General features: G+C 64.2%; 1 protein-coding gene across 4 annotated transcripts; it reads right to left on the reverse strand.

Moving 5' to 3' along the window:
- Nucleotides 1-185: 185 nt before the first annotated feature.
- On the reverse strand, nucleotides 186-17579 carry TRAF7 (TNF receptor associated factor 7). Of its 4 annotated transcripts, none has more exons than XM_055409218.2 (21): nucleotides 17426-17579; nucleotides 10047-10162; nucleotides 9729-9786; nucleotides 8225-8316; nucleotides 5794-5910; nucleotides 5287-5379; nucleotides 5111-5144; nucleotides 4403-4586; nucleotides 4163-4297; nucleotides 3345-3562; nucleotides 3196-3269; nucleotides 2982-3030; nucleotides 2778-2905; nucleotides 2500-2582; nucleotides 1838-1877; nucleotides 1600-1716; nucleotides 1400-1522; nucleotides 1147-1266; nucleotides 920-1051; nucleotides 717-836; nucleotides 186-550 (listed from the first exon to the last, which is right to left on the reverse strand). In XM_055409218.2, exons 2-21 carry the CDS (start codon nucleotides 10122-10124, stop codon nucleotides 536-538), a joined length of 2010 nt encoding a protein of 669 aa, XP_055265193.1. In that variant the 5' UTR covers nucleotides 10125-10162; nucleotides 17426-17579; the 3' UTR covers nucleotides 186-535. The 4 variants fall into 4 exon arrangements, with proteins under 4 accessions (XP_055265193.1, XP_088689452.1, XP_055265194.1 ...); XM_088833326.1 differs by lacking the exon at nucleotides 17426-17579 and adding an exon at nucleotides 12243-12487 and having other exon boundaries at nucleotides 4169-4297; XM_055409219.2 differs by lacking the exon at nucleotides 17426-17579 and adding an exon at nucleotides 12243-12483.
- Nucleotide 17580: the final 1 nt, after the last annotated feature.

A 17580-nucleotide genomic window follows, 5' to 3' on the forward strand; every position in this document is an offset into this window, starting at 1 on the left:
ATATTGGGGCAAGTGGGGGGCTTGCCTGTTCTTGGCAGGGGGAAGCAGTCACCAACAGGACCACATCCTGGGGTTGCCAACAGGCACCTCTGTGGTCCCTGCCCAGCTTCCCTCCTGCTGGCCAGTGCCTGTGCCCCCGGCGTGCTCAGGTGTCCCCCTCCCCGAAGACCATCCCCACTCAGAGCCACAGTCTGTGCAACTTTTATTTCAATCAAGAAGTAATCAAATCTATGTACAGTCTAAAAACAGTGTAGAAAAGGTGAGTAAAAAGGCCCAAAGTCCATCTGGAGTGAGGATAGAGGTGGGCCTGGCGAGCGTCGTACCTGGCACCCAGATGGGCTGGGCACTGTCCTGTCAGTGACAGTGACAGGGCCAAGCAGAGGGAGGCTCCCTGGGCACAGGGCAGGGAGGGCACTGCCTGCCTGGCTGAGTCCCCACGGGGCAGGCAGAGACCCCAAGACCAGTCACGTGGCCCACCGGACTGAGATAGGCCTAGGTCAGGCCCAGAGGAAGCCAAGACCCAGCGTGGATTCTGTTAGCAAGTCCACACCTGCAGGGGGAAGACTCTATTTCAAGTGCCACTTTGGCCACGTAGCCCCAAAGCCAGCTGCCATCCGTATCCGCCCCCAACCGCCTGGGCTGCTAGCTCCCACCTGCCTCCCTCGCTCCCACTTCCCCACGCAGCCCCTGTGGATGGCCTGAGCCATGGTGCTGACCTTCACAGTGCTGTCCACGGCTCCGGAGAAGAGCCGGCCCCGGGACACGGCCAGAGCGGTCACACTGCCCTGGTGACGCAGCAGAGTCTGTGTGCAGATCATGTTGTCCATACTCCAGACCTGGTGACACATGGGACATGAGGACTGCCCAGGCCTTGCACCCACTCTGAGCTACCCCCTCCAGTCACTCAACTGGCTCATACCCTGAGAGATCGGTCATAGGACGCGCTGAAGACTTTGGTCTGGTCTGGCGTCGAGATGACTGCCAGGGCGTACACAGTACCAACGTGGCCCGTCAGGGTCCGCACCTGCTCCTTAGACTCGATGTCCCACACCTGGGGGGGGTGGTGCTGGCAGGTCAGAGGCACAGATGGGGGCAGACAAGGGCCCAGTGTCACACGCCACCTCCTGCCCCCACGTCCGCCCTTACGTGGATGAGGTTCTCGTAGGTGCCACAGACGATGTGGTGATTGGTCACGGCGATAGAGTAGACGCTGCCGCCAGACGTCTGCAGGACGTGGATGCAGTCGAGGGTCCGGATGTCCCAGATCTACAGGCGAGTGCAGGCCACTTGGTCCCAAGCCAGGCCGCCCACCCATGACCCAGGGTGCGTGTGAGGGCTTCCCTGTGTCAGGCCGGTGAGGGCAGGGCAGACGGAGCCAGCTCGGGATCAGGGGGCCCACCTTGATTGTCTGGTAGGAGCCACTGTACAGGTAGCTCTGGGCGGCCACCAGGGCTCGCACCCAGTGGTTGAGGCCGGTGAGCTCCTTCTTCAGCTTCAGCTCGGTGCCCACGATGTCCCAGACCTGTGGGAGTGGCCATGAGCACAGGCCGGCGAGGCGAGCACCAGCACCGGGCACGCACACACACCGCCCGGCCTGACCTTGATGGCCTTCAGGGAGCCGCTGAAGAGCATGTTGTGTGATGACACCAGAGTGCACACCGGGTTGTCGTGGGCCCGGATCGTGTTCACCTTCTGTAGGTTCTGGATGTCCCATACCTGGCGGGACACAGGCGCGAAGCCTGAGGCCCTGCCGAGCCCAGGCCCCAGTGGCACAGCGTGCCCAGGGCTCTCAGGCACGCGTGGGGCCCGACCCCGCCCGCCCACCGGCCCCACTCACAATGATGGTGCAGTCGGCCGAGCCACTGTAAAGCTTGCACCTGGAGAAGCAAAGCCAGGATGTCAGGGCGCGAGAAACCAGCATCCCTGCTGACACCGCCCTGGCCGGGCCAAGTGAGCACTGGCCACCAGGAACCAGAGGCCTGGGCCGTTGCCAGGACCACTACAGCTTTCTTGAGCCCAGCTTCGGTCTTCCCACCTCAGTGAGAGGACCTTGGACACGCCTGCCTGGCAAGCGTCTGACAGCTGAGCCAGGAGGTAATTACCCTTGTTAGCATTGCTGGCAGTCAAGCTGTTGCTTCCTATGCGCCAGCATCTCACACGCACACACACACTCACACCCACAGCACACAGCCTCATGACACGCGCCAGGAGGGACGGCCTAGAAGGGGCACTCTGGGCTAGGGGGTGGCCAGGCCCTGTTGGCCAGCAGGAGCCTGCCTCCCCTCCGGTCCCGCCCGTCCTTGGCCACTTATGGCTCTCCAGGGTCAGGGTTCTGCTCAGGGAACGCACAACATCAGAGCCGGAGGTCCCACATACCACCACCCATGACTTGGCCCTGCTCAGGGTCCCAGGAGTGGCAGACAAAGTCACTCTAGGATACATGCAGCCACGGTCCACGTGGGCCCTGTGCTCAGGGGACACACGTGCGCCCACACTCACCCCTGGATGCAAAGGGCCAGCACAATGCCGTCATGGCCCTCCAGTGTCTTCTGGCACTTGTAGGTGGTACACGTGTCCCACACCTGCAGAGACCAGGGTCAGGGCAGATCCCAGCAGGCCCAGCCCGGCGGCAGGGGGCACTACGGCACGAATGATGTGAGCACGGGGGAGCAGAGAAAGCCCTGTCCACAGGCAGGCCTGGAGCTGGCAGAGGTTGGCGTGCCATGCCCAGCCCTGCTGCTCCAGGCTGCCCGGCCCCTGGGCAGGCCCCTACCCACCTTGATGGTCTTGTCGGAGGAGCCACTGAAGAGCAAGTCCCCCATGGAGTAGACACAGAGACACCAGACGGGGCCCTGGTGGCCCACGAATGTCCCCTTGCACTTGAAGATCTGCTGCGGGTCATAGGCTGCAGAGAGATGGACGGTGAGAGGGGTCTGGGGGCCTGGGGACCGCGGGGCGGGCGGCAGGGGGCCCACACTCACAGCCGAGGATGCCCATGTTCAGCCGCGCGTTGATGTGGGACAGCTCGTCCTGCGGGGCCAAGAGCAGAGCGTGGGGTGGGTGGGGCCCCAATGGCCTTTCCTGCCCCAGGCAGGTCCCCCCAGCACCTAATCCTGAGTAGGAACAGGCCTCCTGCTGGGACCCACCCCACCCGCCTCCCAGCATCCGGCCCCACCGTGGCCCCTGCCTGCTCACATTCAACATGGACGCGTCCCTCCGGAACTCCATGAGGTCCTCGCTGAGCTTGCTCTGGTTTTCGTCTAGGACGTCTGAGCGGCAGGGCAGGGGGTGTCAGGGACCCGGAGGCAGGGCTGAACCCCTGTGCCCCCGGGCCGGGTTCTCACCGAACTTGAGCTCCAGGCTCTTCTCCAGCTGGTCAATCTTCTCTGAAAGTTTGCCTAGCATGGAGCGCAGGAAGGCGATCTCCTGGTCCTTCTGGGCCAGCGCCACGTGCATCTCATGGAAGCGGTCGTCTGTCTGCTGCAGGAACTCCTTCAGGCCCTCGAAGCGGCACGTTTCCAAGTGCGTCTCGTACGTGTCCTGGTTCCCGATGAACGTGCACCTGGAGGGACAGGACAGCTGTCCTGCCCACCTGCCTGCCAGGTAGGCCCTTCCCTCCGCCTCTCCAGCCCCAAGAGTCTCCCGCAAATCCCACTTCTGTGCCAGGCCACTGCCCTGCGCACAGCCGCTTGCCCACCACCCGTCCTGCCTCCCTCAGCAATCCAGCCGCTGCACTCTGGCCCAGAGCTCCTCCAGGGCTCCTGCTCCCCCTCACTGGCTTCCGCCCCGAAGAGCCAGCTGCCGCCTCCTCTGCTGGCCCCTCTCCCCTCTGCTCTGAACTCCCTGATGCTGGTCCAGCTGCCGGAAGCCCTCTCCCAGGTCCGGGCCCGTCTTGTGCCCTCGCATGCATCAGTCCCCAGCTCCCCGGGCGCCATGTCCCCACAGGGCTCGGGTCTCTTCCTCGGCACCTGTACCTCGGTTTGTAATTACACAGTCAACGGTGTGGCTCCCGCTAAGGCCGTCTCCCCAGTGCCCGGTACTCAGGCGGATCTCAGCCAAGGTTTGCTAAAGGAGGGACCATGAATGCCAGCCCAGGCCCGCCGCCCCCGACCCACCCACCCCCGCCCGGGGCCGCCCCTTGCACCCACCCCCGCCCACTCACCCGTACTTGGAGTGGGGACACTTGATGTGCTCGCACTCCTTGAGGTGGGCCTCCAGGTTCATCTTGAGGAGGGGTGGGCAGCTGGGGTTGTTGGGGCAGCGCACAGGCCTGTAGTCACAGCTGCCCTCGTGGTCCCTGGAGGGGTGGCCGGGCAGCACGGTGTCGGGGCTGAGTTCCCAGAGGCCCCAGCTGTCAGGGGCCCTTGGGGGGAGGGGACCGGAGGCAGACGGGGGCCCTTACTTTCGAGCGCTGAGCTTGATGGTGAAGGGGCACCCTCGGGGGTCCACCTCGAAGACAGAGGGCTTCCCGCCCCCCACTGCCCGACAGCCGTGCCTGCAGTGGATGAAGAGCTCGCCGATCTGCTCGGCCACTGCGATGTTGTTCACCACCACTGTCAACTTGGCATTGTCCACAGGGCACTTCTCTGTGGGGGAAGGCACGCTGACCCCACAGCCCACCCAGCCAGCCCCGCCCCAGGGAGAGCATGCCCTGGTGGGCGGTGGGCCTGAAGCCTACTCCCCATCTGGGTGGGCTGAGCCTACACCAGGGGCCTCATCCCCTCGTCTACCTTCTCCTCTAGGGCTCCCAGAACAGGAAGGGACGCTCGGCTGAGCCACCAGGGACGACCACTGGGTGAGAGGTGGTGGCAGAGGCCTGTGAGTGGGCCCGGGAGTCTGGGGTAGTGCCGGGGGGCTGGGACAGAGCGTGGCCAGCAGCCAAGGCCTGAGTCTGCGAGGCCGGCTGCCCTGACAGCGGGAGCTGCATATGGGGGTCTCGCCCACGCCCGCTGCGGGGAGGCGCCGAGCCTGGCCTGAGCACTGGCCCAGGAACTGCCGGTGGCGGAGAACTAGGGGGTTCCATCAGAGCTGGGCCCCGAGTAGACCTCCCCAGAGGGACCTCCCCACCGCTGGGGACCTGGGTGGATGGGCTGGGCTGAGAGGGTCTTACCTGACTTCAACGCGCATCTTCGGCAGAAGGTGTGCTGTGGGGACAATGGGCAGGTGGGGGCGCGGCCGCAGGGACCCCACCCCTCGCCCACTGCAGAGGGCACGTGCTGGGCGGCCAGACCAGGCACCCCACGGTTCGGGGCTCACGGAGCACAGAGGCCGGGGAGGGCAGCTCACCCCGCAAGTGGTGATCACGGGGTCCTTGAACACGCTGCAGCAGAGCTGGCAGCAGAGCTTCACCGAAGGCTGCTCGGCGAACACCAGTGGCTCCTGGAACCGAGCGGCGGGGTGATGGGCGCCATGGCTGCAGGCTCCCAGCGCCCTGTCCCGCGGGCTGGGCTCCCCTCCCAGGCAAGAGCACCGCGGCTGGGGTGTGTCCTGAGGGGAACCCGCTGAGGCCAAGGGCTTGAGGGAACTCGCGCGTGGAGAGGCCCTCCAGCTGTGCCCACCCTCTCCCTGGGATGCAGACCAGAAGGGGCCTCGGGTGGGCCCCGCCTTTCCTGCCGCAAGCTGGTTCCTGGGCAGCCCCTGGGACGGGGAGTGAGAAGAACGTGCCTGGGGGACCCTGCCTGGGCCCCCAAGTCCCAGATGTGGACCTTTGCAGACAGGGGGGCCCCACCGGGGCCTGAGGGGAAGGAGCCCCCACCGCCAGGCACGGGGAGGGCCCCCGCCGGCCACACCTACCGGCTCCTCCTCCTCCTCTGGCAGCGAGAACGTGGAGCGGAGGGACATGCTAGACTCGGAGTGCAGGGAGCGCACGGAGATGGCCGAGTCGGAGCGGCGGGGCGTGCTGATGGGGGGCTGCGGGCAGGGGGGCGGCCGTCAGCTGGCAGGAGGGTCGGGCCCTGACCCCCAGTCCAGCGGGTGCCCACCCAGTCCCCAGTGTGCCGAGGGCGTGAAGCCGCCCTGCGGTCCTGGCCCTGCAGTTGGGACGCCCGCTCTCGTCTGCCAACTTTCTTTGTGTAAATGGAGAGACTTCCTGCTATTCAATTCTATGAGGACACGCTCGGCCTGCTTCCTGCTTCCTGTGAGGGAATGTGGGCTGCAGAGGGGGCACCTCCACCAGCCAGTCCCGGGGCGTGGGCGGCCCCGGCCCCCGGACTGCCGGAGGTAGGGGCTGGAAGGCTGGCTGCAGGGCTCCAGGGGCCCACGGGCTGTCCTGCCTGGGGACAGTAGCCCAGGCCAGGGAGGCTCCCAGGGGAGGGTGGACACCCCCCACCAAACCCCAGCTCAGCTTCTGAGGGCAGGGGTGAGGGCCACAGGTGCTGGCCTCTGCCTGAGCTGCCAGAGACACAGAGAGGGTATGCCAGGGCGAGGGACACCATCCCTTCTCTCCCTCGGGGCCCAGAATCCTCCAGGAGAGATCCTACGAGAGCAACTGCTCCAGTCACTCCCATGCTCCTCTCGCCCTCCTGAAGCCTCATTCAAGAGCCATAAACCACCTGCCTCCATGCCCAGCCCACTGGCCCCTTTGGGCCCGGCTGCCTCCTTCCGAGCCGCAGGGGGTGCGCGAACTGTTGAAGGGTTCCCTCCCCACCAGCCTGAGGTGCGGGACCCCTGCAGGCCCAGGGAGGCTGGCCGGGTAGTGCCAGGGCCTGGCTTCCCAGCATGCGGGCAGCAGAGATCCATGTGCCCAGTGTGCCCGTGGACAGGCACCTCCCTCACCAGGGCAGCGCCCGGCAGCCCAGGGGGCACATTTGCATGGAAACGCCACATGAGGAGCGAGAGGGGAAAGTCAGAGGAAGTGAGTCAAACCATCCCCAGGGCAGTGATGGAAACCAGAGGGCGAGAACAGGTCCAGGCGGGAGCAGGGCCAAGCACGCGGGCTGGCCGGGTTCTCTCTCCCTGGCTGCCTGCCCCCTGAGGTGACCCCACTCCACCTGAGTGCAGGGGTGGCTGCAGGCCTGGGTAGGGGGCAGGGCCACTGGCCCCAAACCACAGGCCTGGGAAGGCCCGGCTCCTCAGGGCCAGCAGTGGAGTGGCCTGGGGGGCCCAACAGCCAAAGACCTGGTGTCCAGGTGGCCGTGGCTCCAGGCCCTCACAGCACATGCCCACTTCCCGAAGCCGCCAAAACCCAAGGATTACAGACACCACAGGGAATCCACTGTCCTCAAGGCCCAGCCAGGCAGGCGGGCCTACTGCTTCCAGCCTTGCTCCATGAACACATCACAGGCCCCACACACATCACGGGCCCTGGACACATCACGGGGCCTGGACATGTCACAGGCCTCAGACATGTCATGGGCCCCAGACACATGTAGGAAGAGCCCAGGGGAGGGGGCGAGTGCTTGGGGAGGGCCTAGTGCCGTTCTGGGCACATGAGTGTGTTTTTTGAATAATTACAAATACTTTTTTTCTCCCTATTAAACAGAAAACAAAGGCTGGCCACCGAGGAGAAAGCTTAGGTGCTGGGGGGCCAGCAGGGCTGGAGAGCCGGCCAGAGGGAAGTCCGAGGGAAAGCAGGGGCAGCCCAGAGAGGTGGGTGAGGGTGAGGGCCCTAGGGTGAGGCCCGCTACCCGGGCCCGCCTTTGCTTCCCCCTGCAGCCCCAGAGCCTAGCGAGGGGCCAGTGGGCAGACTGGTAGGGAATGGCCACTGTGACCCTGGCCCCACTGCCTGAACACTGACAGCCAGCTCCAACTCTGCCCCAAACCCCTAAATTGGTAACACCCACCCGGGCCTGTCCACATTTCCTACCTGCTGAGCCCTGTCTCTGGTCAGGACCCCCAGGCTCAGGGCCCCTGCCTGCACCCGGCAACCCCCACACACAGCCTCCACCTGGTCACCCTCCTGAATGAACCTTCCGTGGCTCCCACCACCCCCACAAGAGGGAGTCAAATGTCCAGACGCACAGGTGCCACACCCCCCAGCCCAGCTGCCCCTCGCCGCTCTGGAAAACCCGGCCACGGGGGCTCAGGCCTCAGGGTGTCGCCGTGCTGGGCCCCTGCCTCACCACTCTCTTATCCTCACCCCTGAGCTCGGGGTGCTTCCCACAGCTAAGCCTCCACCTTCAGCTCCTCCTGGGCCCTGGGCCCCGGGCCCCAGGCCCCGGAAGGGAGGGCCTGGCCAGAGAGAGGCCCGCTCCCGAGGGCAGAGAGGAGCGTGCCGCGGACCTACCATGCTGTCCTCCTCGTCCCGCGGGGAGTAGGCCAGGGAGCTGGATGAAGAGGGTGTCCTGCGGTGTTGTTTGTATGTGCTGGTCCCGTCGGCTGCAAAGGGAAAGGGTCACGGTGGGCCATGTGGAGAGGCTGGACAGCCGGAGCGGGCTGCCGACGCCTCTGCACATGGGCCAGGCGGGGGTCGCCCTAGACAGCCCCAGCACTGAGCCTAGACGCCCCCGCCCCCAGGCAGAGAGGTCTGCGGCCCCTCAGCTGGTACAGCAGCCTGGTGGTCCAAGCCCCTCTCCGCCCACCTCCTCTGGCCTGTCACCCTGGCTGCCCAGAGAAGGCACTGGTCAGAGGTCCACATGGGAACAGGAGTCCCCCTCTGAGTTGCCACAGGCAGCAGCCGGAGGTGCACAGTGGCCCCCACTGGTCTCGGGCCCAGACGTCACCACACAGCCCCAAAGGCATGGGTGCACAATCCAGGCTTCAGTGGGCTGCCCTGAGAGTGGCCCTGGGTCCCTGCCTGGAATCAGAGGGCCTGGGCGGGGCAGCTGCTCAGGCCTGGTTGTTGGCTCTGCCCTGCCCTGACACTGAGGGGGTGCTGAGTGGGACAGTCCCCATTGCCCCCTGCCCGGGAGTTCTCGTCTGCCAGGGCAGCGTGCTGTGCAGTTTCTAAAGGCAGATGAGAAATCAGGGACCCGAGAGATGCAGGTAGGGGGGATGTGTATTTGCTTTTCCCTCAGAAAGGAACATCTGAGGAAAAAGAGGGCTCTTTCAGAGCCCCCCCGGGGGGGTCACTCGGCAAGAAAAAGGAGCCTGGGTGAGCAGACATGTGCAGCAGGCTGGGGGCCCCACCACCAAGTGTATCCAGAGCAAACCCCAGAGAAGCAGCTAAAACACTAATTAGCAGCTGGCACACTCTGAGGTGGGGCTTCCCACTGGCTCGGCAGTAAAGAACCCGCCTGCAATGCAGGAGCCACAGCAAACACGGGTTCAGTCCCTGGGTGGGGAAGACCCCGTGGAGGAGGGCATGGCAACCCACTCCAGCGTTCTTGCCTGGAGAATCCCAAAGACAGAGGAGCCTGGCGGGCTACAGTCCATGGGGTCACGGAGTCGGACACGGCTGAGGCGACTCAGCACGCACGCGTGTACCGCGAGGGGCAGAGCCCTCAAGAGGCAGAAGGACCAGCAGTCCTGCTTGGAGGGGCCACGTGCCGTCTCCAGGGAGGAGGCTGTGCCTTCATGTGCTGGTTCCTCCCCACCTCCCAGACACACCACGCTGGGGCTCCCCAAGGGACCGGACTCCAGGAAGGACCCAGCCTGTCCCGGAGCCCGACCCTAAGAGCCTGGGGTGGGATGAGTCAGGGGTCACTTGATCAGGGACTGGGTGTGAAGTGGTGCCCACCCAGAGAGGCGGCGGGCAGGGCTCTGTGAGGAGGTGCAGGGGGACCTGGGGACGGGCAGCAGGGTGGCGGACTGCTTCCCTGGCCCAGGCTGGTCTGGGCTCCCGGGCTCACCTTTTGTGATGGTGGTGACAGCCGAAAAGGCGGGCCCAAAGGTGGTTTCCATTCTGGTCTGGAGAGAGAATGAATGTGACTTGACCCCGACCCCGCGGAGGATGTGGACACACACGTGGATATGGGCTGACACGCTGTCCCACTAAGGAGCCTGCATGCACGCACACTCACAGACACACCAACCACACACATGGCACAGCCCACCCGAGGGACCTCCAGGGACGGACTGGGAGTTCTGGAAAGCCCCCCAGGGCCCTGGGCGTGTGGGGTGGGCATGGTGTGTGCCCAGAGGCGACCCTCCCCGGGTATGTCCTTCACCCCAGCAGTGTCTGCAGTGGGAAGGTTGCTTGGCCCCCCGGAGAAGCGGTTGTAGCGGGCGCCCTTGCCCGAGCTCATGCTCTAGAGCGGCATCCAGGCTCCTTGGGCGGCGTCCCCTGTGGGCAGAGCACAAATGCGGGGCTCTAGATGGCAGCCCAGGCCCCACTGGTTGGCAGGGCTGCTCCGCGGAGACAGGCCTGCTCTGGCCAATCCCAACAAGTGTGGGTTCCCGCGGTCGAAGCCTTCTCCCCTCCCTCTCCCCTCCCGCCCGCCCCAGGTGTGGACAGGCCAGAGGGAAGGAGGAGGCCCAGGGTGGGGGCAGGAGCTGGTGCTCAGTTCCACCTTGCTCCAAGGCTTAGCCCTTGGAAAAAGCCCACCAGCTCTGCCCCCGCCCCCCAACTCCTGCTCTGTCTACTCCCCAGGGTCCAAGGTCAGAATGCCCCTGAGGCCAAGGCTGGGCCAGCCTCAGGCCATTTCCTGCCAGGGCAGGTGTGGTCAGGCCCCAGTCTGCAGGGTAGTGGGATGCTGGCTGCACTCCAGGGCACCTGTCAGGTGGTGCCCTGCCCCTCACCAATCCCACCACACACCGAAAGCCCCTTCGGGCAGGAGGGGAGCGCAGAGCTCAGACTTGACGGTGTGCAGGTCACTCACTCCAGGAACAGAGCATGGCTCTCCTTGTCCCTCAGGGTGACTCAGTCTCAAGGGCTGGGGTAAGCAGGTAGCAGGGAGTCAGTGCTGTGGGCATCACCCCCGGTTTCCGGGGACTCCCACCCAATAAGAGAAGAGCTAGGGTGGGCCCAGGGAGAGCTAGCCAGGCCTGGGTGTAAGCCAGCCCACAGAGGACGAGCCCTCCGGGAGAGCAGCTCCACTCCCAAGATAGTGCCCACCCTGACGGGGCCATCTGATGCGAAGAACTGACTCATTGGAAAAGACCCTGATGCTGGGAAAGATTGAAGGCAGGAGGAGAAAGGGGCGACAGAGGATGATGGTTGGATGGCATCACCGATTCCATGGACATGAGTTTGAGTAAGCTCCGGGAGTTGGTGATGGACAGGGAGGCCTGGCATGCTGCAGTCCATGGGGTGGCAAAGAGTCGGACACAACTGAGTGGCTGAACTGAACTGAACTGAGGTGGCCATATCAGCAGACACCCCCTTCCTGCCCATCACCAGAGCGGAGTGCCTGATGTCAGGACCTGCCGAGTGTGCAGCCAGGAGCACGGTGTCCCCCACAGCGGTTGGCTGTGTTGAGAGCCCTGCACAGGGAGGAAGGCCACAAGCCCAGGCCCCATCACCAGGCCCGCGTGAGCTTTCTACCTTGGGAGACCTCCAGCAGCCTCCCCTGGACACACACCATGGGTCCATTGCCCAGCGCCCGGCCCAGCCATCAGACCAGTATCAGGAACGGCTCTCCCCATGCTGTGGGGCAGGCAGGGGCCCACCCGGTGGTCTGGGGGTCCTGTAGGACCCCAAGGCTCCAGGGGGAAGGACAACTCATCCCCCCACGAGAAGGTGAGAGATGCTCTACACCCCCCACGTGAGTCCAGCAGACAGCAAGGCACAGTCCAGTTGGTTCTGGCACTTTCCACGCCTGGCCCTCCTGACCTGGCCCATCCAGCGACAACCACACCCCCCACAATAGCCAAGCAGTGTGCCCTGGGGCCCACCTGGCAGGACGGCAGGGAGGGGTTGACTCTAAAGCTCTCCTCACTTCTCCCCAGCTACACCCCTCCAAAGACCACCTCTTGCCACCGGCCCAAGTTTTGAGACTCAGGCCTCGACATGGTGGCTCTCAGCCGTCACAGGTGGCATTGCCATGAGGCACCTCGCCCGCCTGCAGGGCTCTGAGTGCCTGAGGGGGTCCCCAGAGCTTGGCCAAAGCCTCCCTCTCCTGCCTGCTACTGGCCCTGCTGTGACTCGAAGGGCTTGCCCCCCCACCCCCCCTACCCCTACCCACCGCCATCTCTGTGGCTTGTTCTTTAGGGGGTAACAGGGGCTCTGGAAGCCCACCTCCAGCGCCCCTGTGGGTCTCCCTGTTAAGTAGGAAGTTCTGGGGGCTGCACTGCTAAGAGTAAGGCCTCTGGGCTGTGGCTGCGCGAGGCCCAGCCAGCGACGGCACTCAACCATCGGAGCAAAACGCTCCGCCCCTTCGGGGAAACCCCCGGCTGACTCTGGGTGGCCGCCGGCTGACACCGACCTGGATTTTACAATCATCTGCTCCCTCCGCTGCAAGCTCCCCGGGGCCACGAGGCCAGCTGCTGGCTGCAGAGATTGGTGCCCACGGTCCGAGCGGCCGTGACCTTGGCAGGAGCTGCCCACCCCCTCGAGGGTGCCGGTTGCCTGAGCGCCTGTTGCGGCGGCGGTCTGGCTGTTCCGCTCCGAAGTGAAGTAAACAGAAAGGCACGCAGGACTCGCAGGCAACATGCAAATCAGCCGGAAAGTCCCCATACAGCCAATAGCGTCAGGCGGGGCGATGACACAGGACCCGGCAGGGGACGGACCTGACGGGACTGGCCTGTGAGCCGGGCTGAGAAAGGGAAGGACTGAGGGAATCACTTCCCGGTTCACAGGGTTCAATGCACTGCCCCGGGCATGGATGGTGGGGGACCTTGGTCGTCCCGCCCACCCGTGCGCCCTGGACAGTGGAGGCACTCCGTCCACCTGGTCCACCCGTGCGCCCTGGATGGTGGGAGGACCCTGTCCGTTCCGTCCACCCGTGCGCGCTGGATGGTGGGAGGACCCTGTCCGTTCCGTCCACCCTTTCGCCCTGGAAGGCGTGCGGGGGCGGGAGGGCGGGGACTGTCGCCCCGCCCACCCATACGCCCTGGATGGTGGGGGCACCCTGCTCGCCCCGCCCACCCGGAACGCTGAGATTGCATCCAGAGCTTCTTGGAACTGAGTGAGATGCCCCCGGCCCGCCCACAGACTGGCCCCCCAAGGGCTGCATTTCGTAATAACAGTCCTCCCCAGTATCCTCTTCCTGGAGGCCAAAACCCCAGAAACGCAAGAGCACAGCTCAGCATTCCACGGCTGCGGCTCCACAGAGGCCAGTCGAGGGGTGTGCCCTGGCCCCGGGGGAGGAGGCCCCTTCCCCACCCCACAGTCAGCCTGAGGCTCATAGGCAGGCAGGAAGTTGTCAACAGGGAGTGAGAATCCTCACCCACGCCAGAATCTGGCCCTTGGTAAACTGGAAAAAGCTGACGGCTGGCAGACTGGGGAGACCCCACCCGGGGTGGAGGAGGGCCAGAAAGCGCTCCCCCTCAGCCTTCCTCCCTCCCGGCCAAGGCGCCTCAGCACAGTCTGGGGGCTGGATTCAGAGATCCTATCCCCGAGAAAGGCCCCAGTCCTGATGGAAATGGGGGTGTCCACCTGGGGTGAGGCTGGAGGACCAAGAACAGCCCCTCCTCTGCCTCGCCTGAGCTGGGGTCAACGCCCCGGGGTCCTTGTCCACCCACACCCATGCCTAAGGGTCTCCTGGAGCCTGGGGTGCACTCACTGCCCAATGAGGACCTAGAAATTCGCCCCAATGACCCAGCACCTGAACTTCTCCATCCACCTCGCTTCAGGAAAGCCCCCCACCCACTCCTCTGATCAGCCCCCCTGGGAGGGAGCCCAAAGGGATCAGCTGGGGTGTCCCATGGGACATGACGCCCCTTCCCCTTGGGAAGTGCCCAGAGGGCTGTGGGGGCAGCCATGGTCAGCAGGATGGCCAGACAAGGCTGAGATCTGCCTTGAGACAGCTGCTCTGACAGTCCAAGCAGTGGGTGTGGTGGGGTCCCCCGAACAGCACGTGCTGAGCCAGCAGGGGGTGGACTGGCCTCTAAATGCCGTCAAGCCACACATTCGATGCTGACTGCCCCAGGGAGGGGCGTGGGTGGCTCCATGGAGCTCTGTGTGCAGCCTTGGCCTCACCTGCAGACCACACAGCCCCAGGTAAGCCCTGCCCTGGGGCCCCCTGGCCCAAGCCCAGGCCAGGCTGCCAAGTCCTATAGAGACAGGCCAGGTTGCCATAGCAAAGCTACACACACTTCCCGTCACTGTTCCCTGTGTCTCCTTAACATGCTTTTTCCATCCCAGACAGCAGGGCTGTGACTGTCAGGGGTCCCCTCGGACCCCAGCGCGCCCTGGTCTGGGGCCTTCCCAGCCACCTTCCCTCCCAGTGCTCAGTCCAGGCCTTTGCCCTCTCCTCTCCATCCTGCCCCTGGCACCCACAGCCCAGACTCCACAGAGGTTTCAGAGCTGCCCAAGACCCCTGCTGTGGCCTGCCCTCCCCAGGGCTCTGCCCCCTTGCCCCCTCCACCCAGCCTCCTGGCCTTTCCTGTCCAGGCGCAGCCTCTCCAGCCTGCCCAGCCCCTCCTGCACCACAGCCCAGCCTTAACCTCCATTTGGCAATGGAAATGCCTTGCCCTCCCCACCCGCCCTGGGGGCCAGCCTCATCCCCCTCAATCCTTTCTTCCCCATATCTGCGGACCATGTATGAGGTCAGAGCCTGGCCCAGCCTGGGGGACATCCAGAGGGCTTCCTGGAGGAAGGGGCTGGCCAGATCCAGCACAGGGAGAGAATGTGCTGGAAAGAGGTGGCATTCATCCTGCTCTCTCAGTGTCCAGCTGCAGGGTCGCTTTTTCCTGCCCACACCCTCCCTCGACCTCAGGGCCCAGCCAAGCCCCAACGGCTTTCCTACATCAGGGGGTCTAAACTCGTGGAGACAGGTCCAGGGCCTCGACCCAAGAGCCAAGTGGCTGGCAGTCCTTGGGCCCCGCATGCAGCTCCAGGCTCCCCTGGCCGTTGTCTCATTGTTCCCCGTGTGGCTTCTGTCTCCTGGATTTCCTCCTTCTTGCTTCCCAGTGGAAGTCGGGGAGGGCATGCAGTCCCTGGGCCAGTTCTGGGTCTGGAGGTGACCAGCCCACGCCCCTTAGCCCTCAGGCACACCCCTGCAGTCCTGGTTTCTGCTGGGCTGCTCCTCCTTGCTCCCGGGGGCTCCTGGGAACGTCCATCCCCCAAAAGACTTCCAGACAGCCCACTTCCTCCTGCCCAGGCGGCTAAGGGCCAGGTGTGCACAGTGACGTCAGCACCAGCCCCACCTGACTCGATGCTCCCCTGGGAAGCGACCATCTCTTCTGACTCAGGGCGAGCACATGGGGACACTGAGGACATCAGCTGAGAGGGATTGGTGGGTCCATCTTCATGGGTCCCCCCGCGTGAGCCAGTTAGAGGCCTGAAATGCTGGGTGCCCACCTGTAAGTGCCAGGCTTCGAGAGACCTGAGTTCAAACCCCACCTCTGCCACTTGGCAAGTGTGCAACTCCGGGCAAGTTGTTTGCCTGTCTGGTCCTCAGGTTTCTTCACCCATTAAATGGACTGGACGTACCCAAGTCTGAAAGGGACTGTGAGAGATGCCATGTGAGTTAGCCGTGAAGGCTCCACCAACATCAGCTCCTTCTTGAGAACTGAAAACGGAAGCTGCAAGGTCACCGCAGGCACAGCCAGCCAGCAAGAGGTCAGGGCCAAGGCTGACCAAAGTCCTGTTCCTTCTGCTTCCTCTGTGGCGGCCAGCAAACCCAGGGGCCCCACCCTGCAGGTAAACCAGCCCCTCCCCAAGCCAGCAAGAGGCTGGATCATCGTGTCTGGGCAGCCGAATCCTCCAAAGTGGCTCAGGCCCTTCAGCCACATCCTCCTCCATTTCCCAAACTGCCTATTCCTTTGTCCAGTCAACTGGCCAAAGGTCACACCCAACTCACACACAAGTCAGGAGCCTGGTGGTGGGGGGCAGAGAGGAGGCAGAGGGTCAGAAGTACCACTGAGCTGCTCAACCTGCCAAAAGCACTTTTCCGGGGGTTCCTGTCCACCCTTAGGCGATAATGAAGACTGTGATCTTTTCCATTTGTTTCCACAGAGATCATGACACACAACCATAGTGGAGTCACTCCACAGAGAACCTCAGCTCGAACCCCTCCTTCCTGGCTGGGCTCTTATCAGCCAGGGAGCCCATGTCCCAGCTCTCCCTGCTCCAAGGAAGGAGGGTCTGGCTACCTGGAGGCAGTGCTGTTTTAGGATGCAGGCACCTCGAGACACAGGGACTAGAATTTCCATGGAGAAGCTTGAATGTCCAGAGCAGTGCAAGGGGGGATATATGACAGAGAGAAGAGGTGTGGGAAAGGAGAGGTCCAAAGAAAAGAAATGTGGAAAAGAGATGCTACATGCTTGCCAAAGGCTGGGGGTGGGCAGCCCCCAGGAGAGGGGGCCTGTGTGTATATGAGGAGAGGTCTGAGGGATGGGAGAAGGGGAAACTGATGAGCAGCACAAAGCTCTAAGTAAAGCACATAGCACAGTGGGGTGGAAACCCTCCCCTCTGCAAGAGCAGGGTACAGTCCAGCAGGACCCCAGACTCAGCCCCAGCTGACCATCCTGACCTGGCTCAAGACAACCTGGCCCAGGCAGCCAGACCCAAGTGAGGATTAGAAGAGGAACCCACCCCTCCCCACCGCACAGCCTCCTCACGCTCTCCTTCCCCAGTGAAGCCAGCAGTCCATTCTCTGCACACAACCAGAGGCGCTTGACTAGAAAGACCTGACGCCGGCTCTCCTGTGCTTGAGTTCCCCAACAGCCTCCCTTGTGAGCACCACGCAGCCTCCATCCTGCACTCTGGCCTGGCCTTACCACTTCACCTCTCACCCCATCGCCAGAACCCACTGGCGTTCTCTGAGCTTTCTCATCCTGGGCCTTTGCAGTCCTTCTCTGCCCAACACGCTTTTCCAGCAACTTCCCAGGACAGGCTTTTTGCTGGAGAAGCCCCCAGTACTGTCTCTTTCTCAACGCCCTGATTCTTTCCGTTTTTCATAGCACCTGTCACAGATCCTCATGACTGTGGGGGGACCCCCCCCAATCACCGGTTCTGAAAAGGGGAGATGCGTGGAAATGGCTGGAGACATTTTTGGTTGTCACACCGAGGGCGAGGGAGGCTACTGGCATCTGGTGGGTGGATCCCAGGGATAGTGATCAACACGCTACAAGGCACAGCGGGCAGTGACGACGGGCACGAAGTGCCAGTACAGGCGAGGCTGAGAAACCCTCCTCGAGAAGAGCACAGGAGAACTGGGGTCTCGTTCTCCGCAGTCTCCCCGCGCCTGTGACAGTGCTGGGCACCCGGCGGCGAACCGTAAACGGAGGAAGAAGGAGCGAATAAAGAAGACAACGGAGGAGAGGAGCGAGCGATGGCCCAGCTGACAGACAGACAAACGCACGGACGAGGGAAATCCCGGCGCGCCTGAGCCCCGCCCCCCAGGCCCGGACCCTTCCCGGGGCCCCAAACGCCGGGCCCCTCGCTCCACCGCGCGGACCGAAGGCGCGAGCCCCGGACCCGGCACGCCGCGCGGACACTCACCCGCCCGTGGCCGCTCGAGAACGGGAGCGCCACCCTCTCGCCTCATCGTGCCCCCTTGGCCGCGGGCCGGGGAAGGGACCGACCGCTCGAGCCGGAAGCGCTGCGGCGCGGTGCCCGCCGGGAATTGTAGTTCCCAGGCTCTCGTGGCCCTAGGC

This window comes from Moschus berezovskii, chromosome 27, assembly GCF_049115385.1.
Source record: "Moschus berezovskii isolate FMDL1 chromosome 27, NW_MosBer_1.0, whole genome shotgun sequence".
Classification (NCBI taxonomy): domain Eukaryota; kingdom Metazoa; phylum Chordata; class Mammalia; order Artiodactyla; family Moschidae; genus Moschus; species Moschus berezovskii.

Excerpts from the sequence above, each read along its gene's own strand:
- TRAF7 (XM_055409218.2), bottom strand. The coding sequence starts at position 10,124 with ATGAGCTCGGGCAAGGGCGCCCGCTACAACCGCTTCTCCGGGGGGCCA. Across the intron at positions 9,787-10,046 it reads CCACTGCAGACACTGCTGGG|ACCAGAATGGAAACCACCTT; the intron begins GTGAAGGACATA and ends TTCTCTCTCCAG. Across the intron at positions 4,587-5,110 it reads AAGATGCGCGTTGAAGTCAG|AGAAGTGCCCTGTGGACAAT; the intron begins GTAAGACCCTCT and ends CTTCCCCCACAG.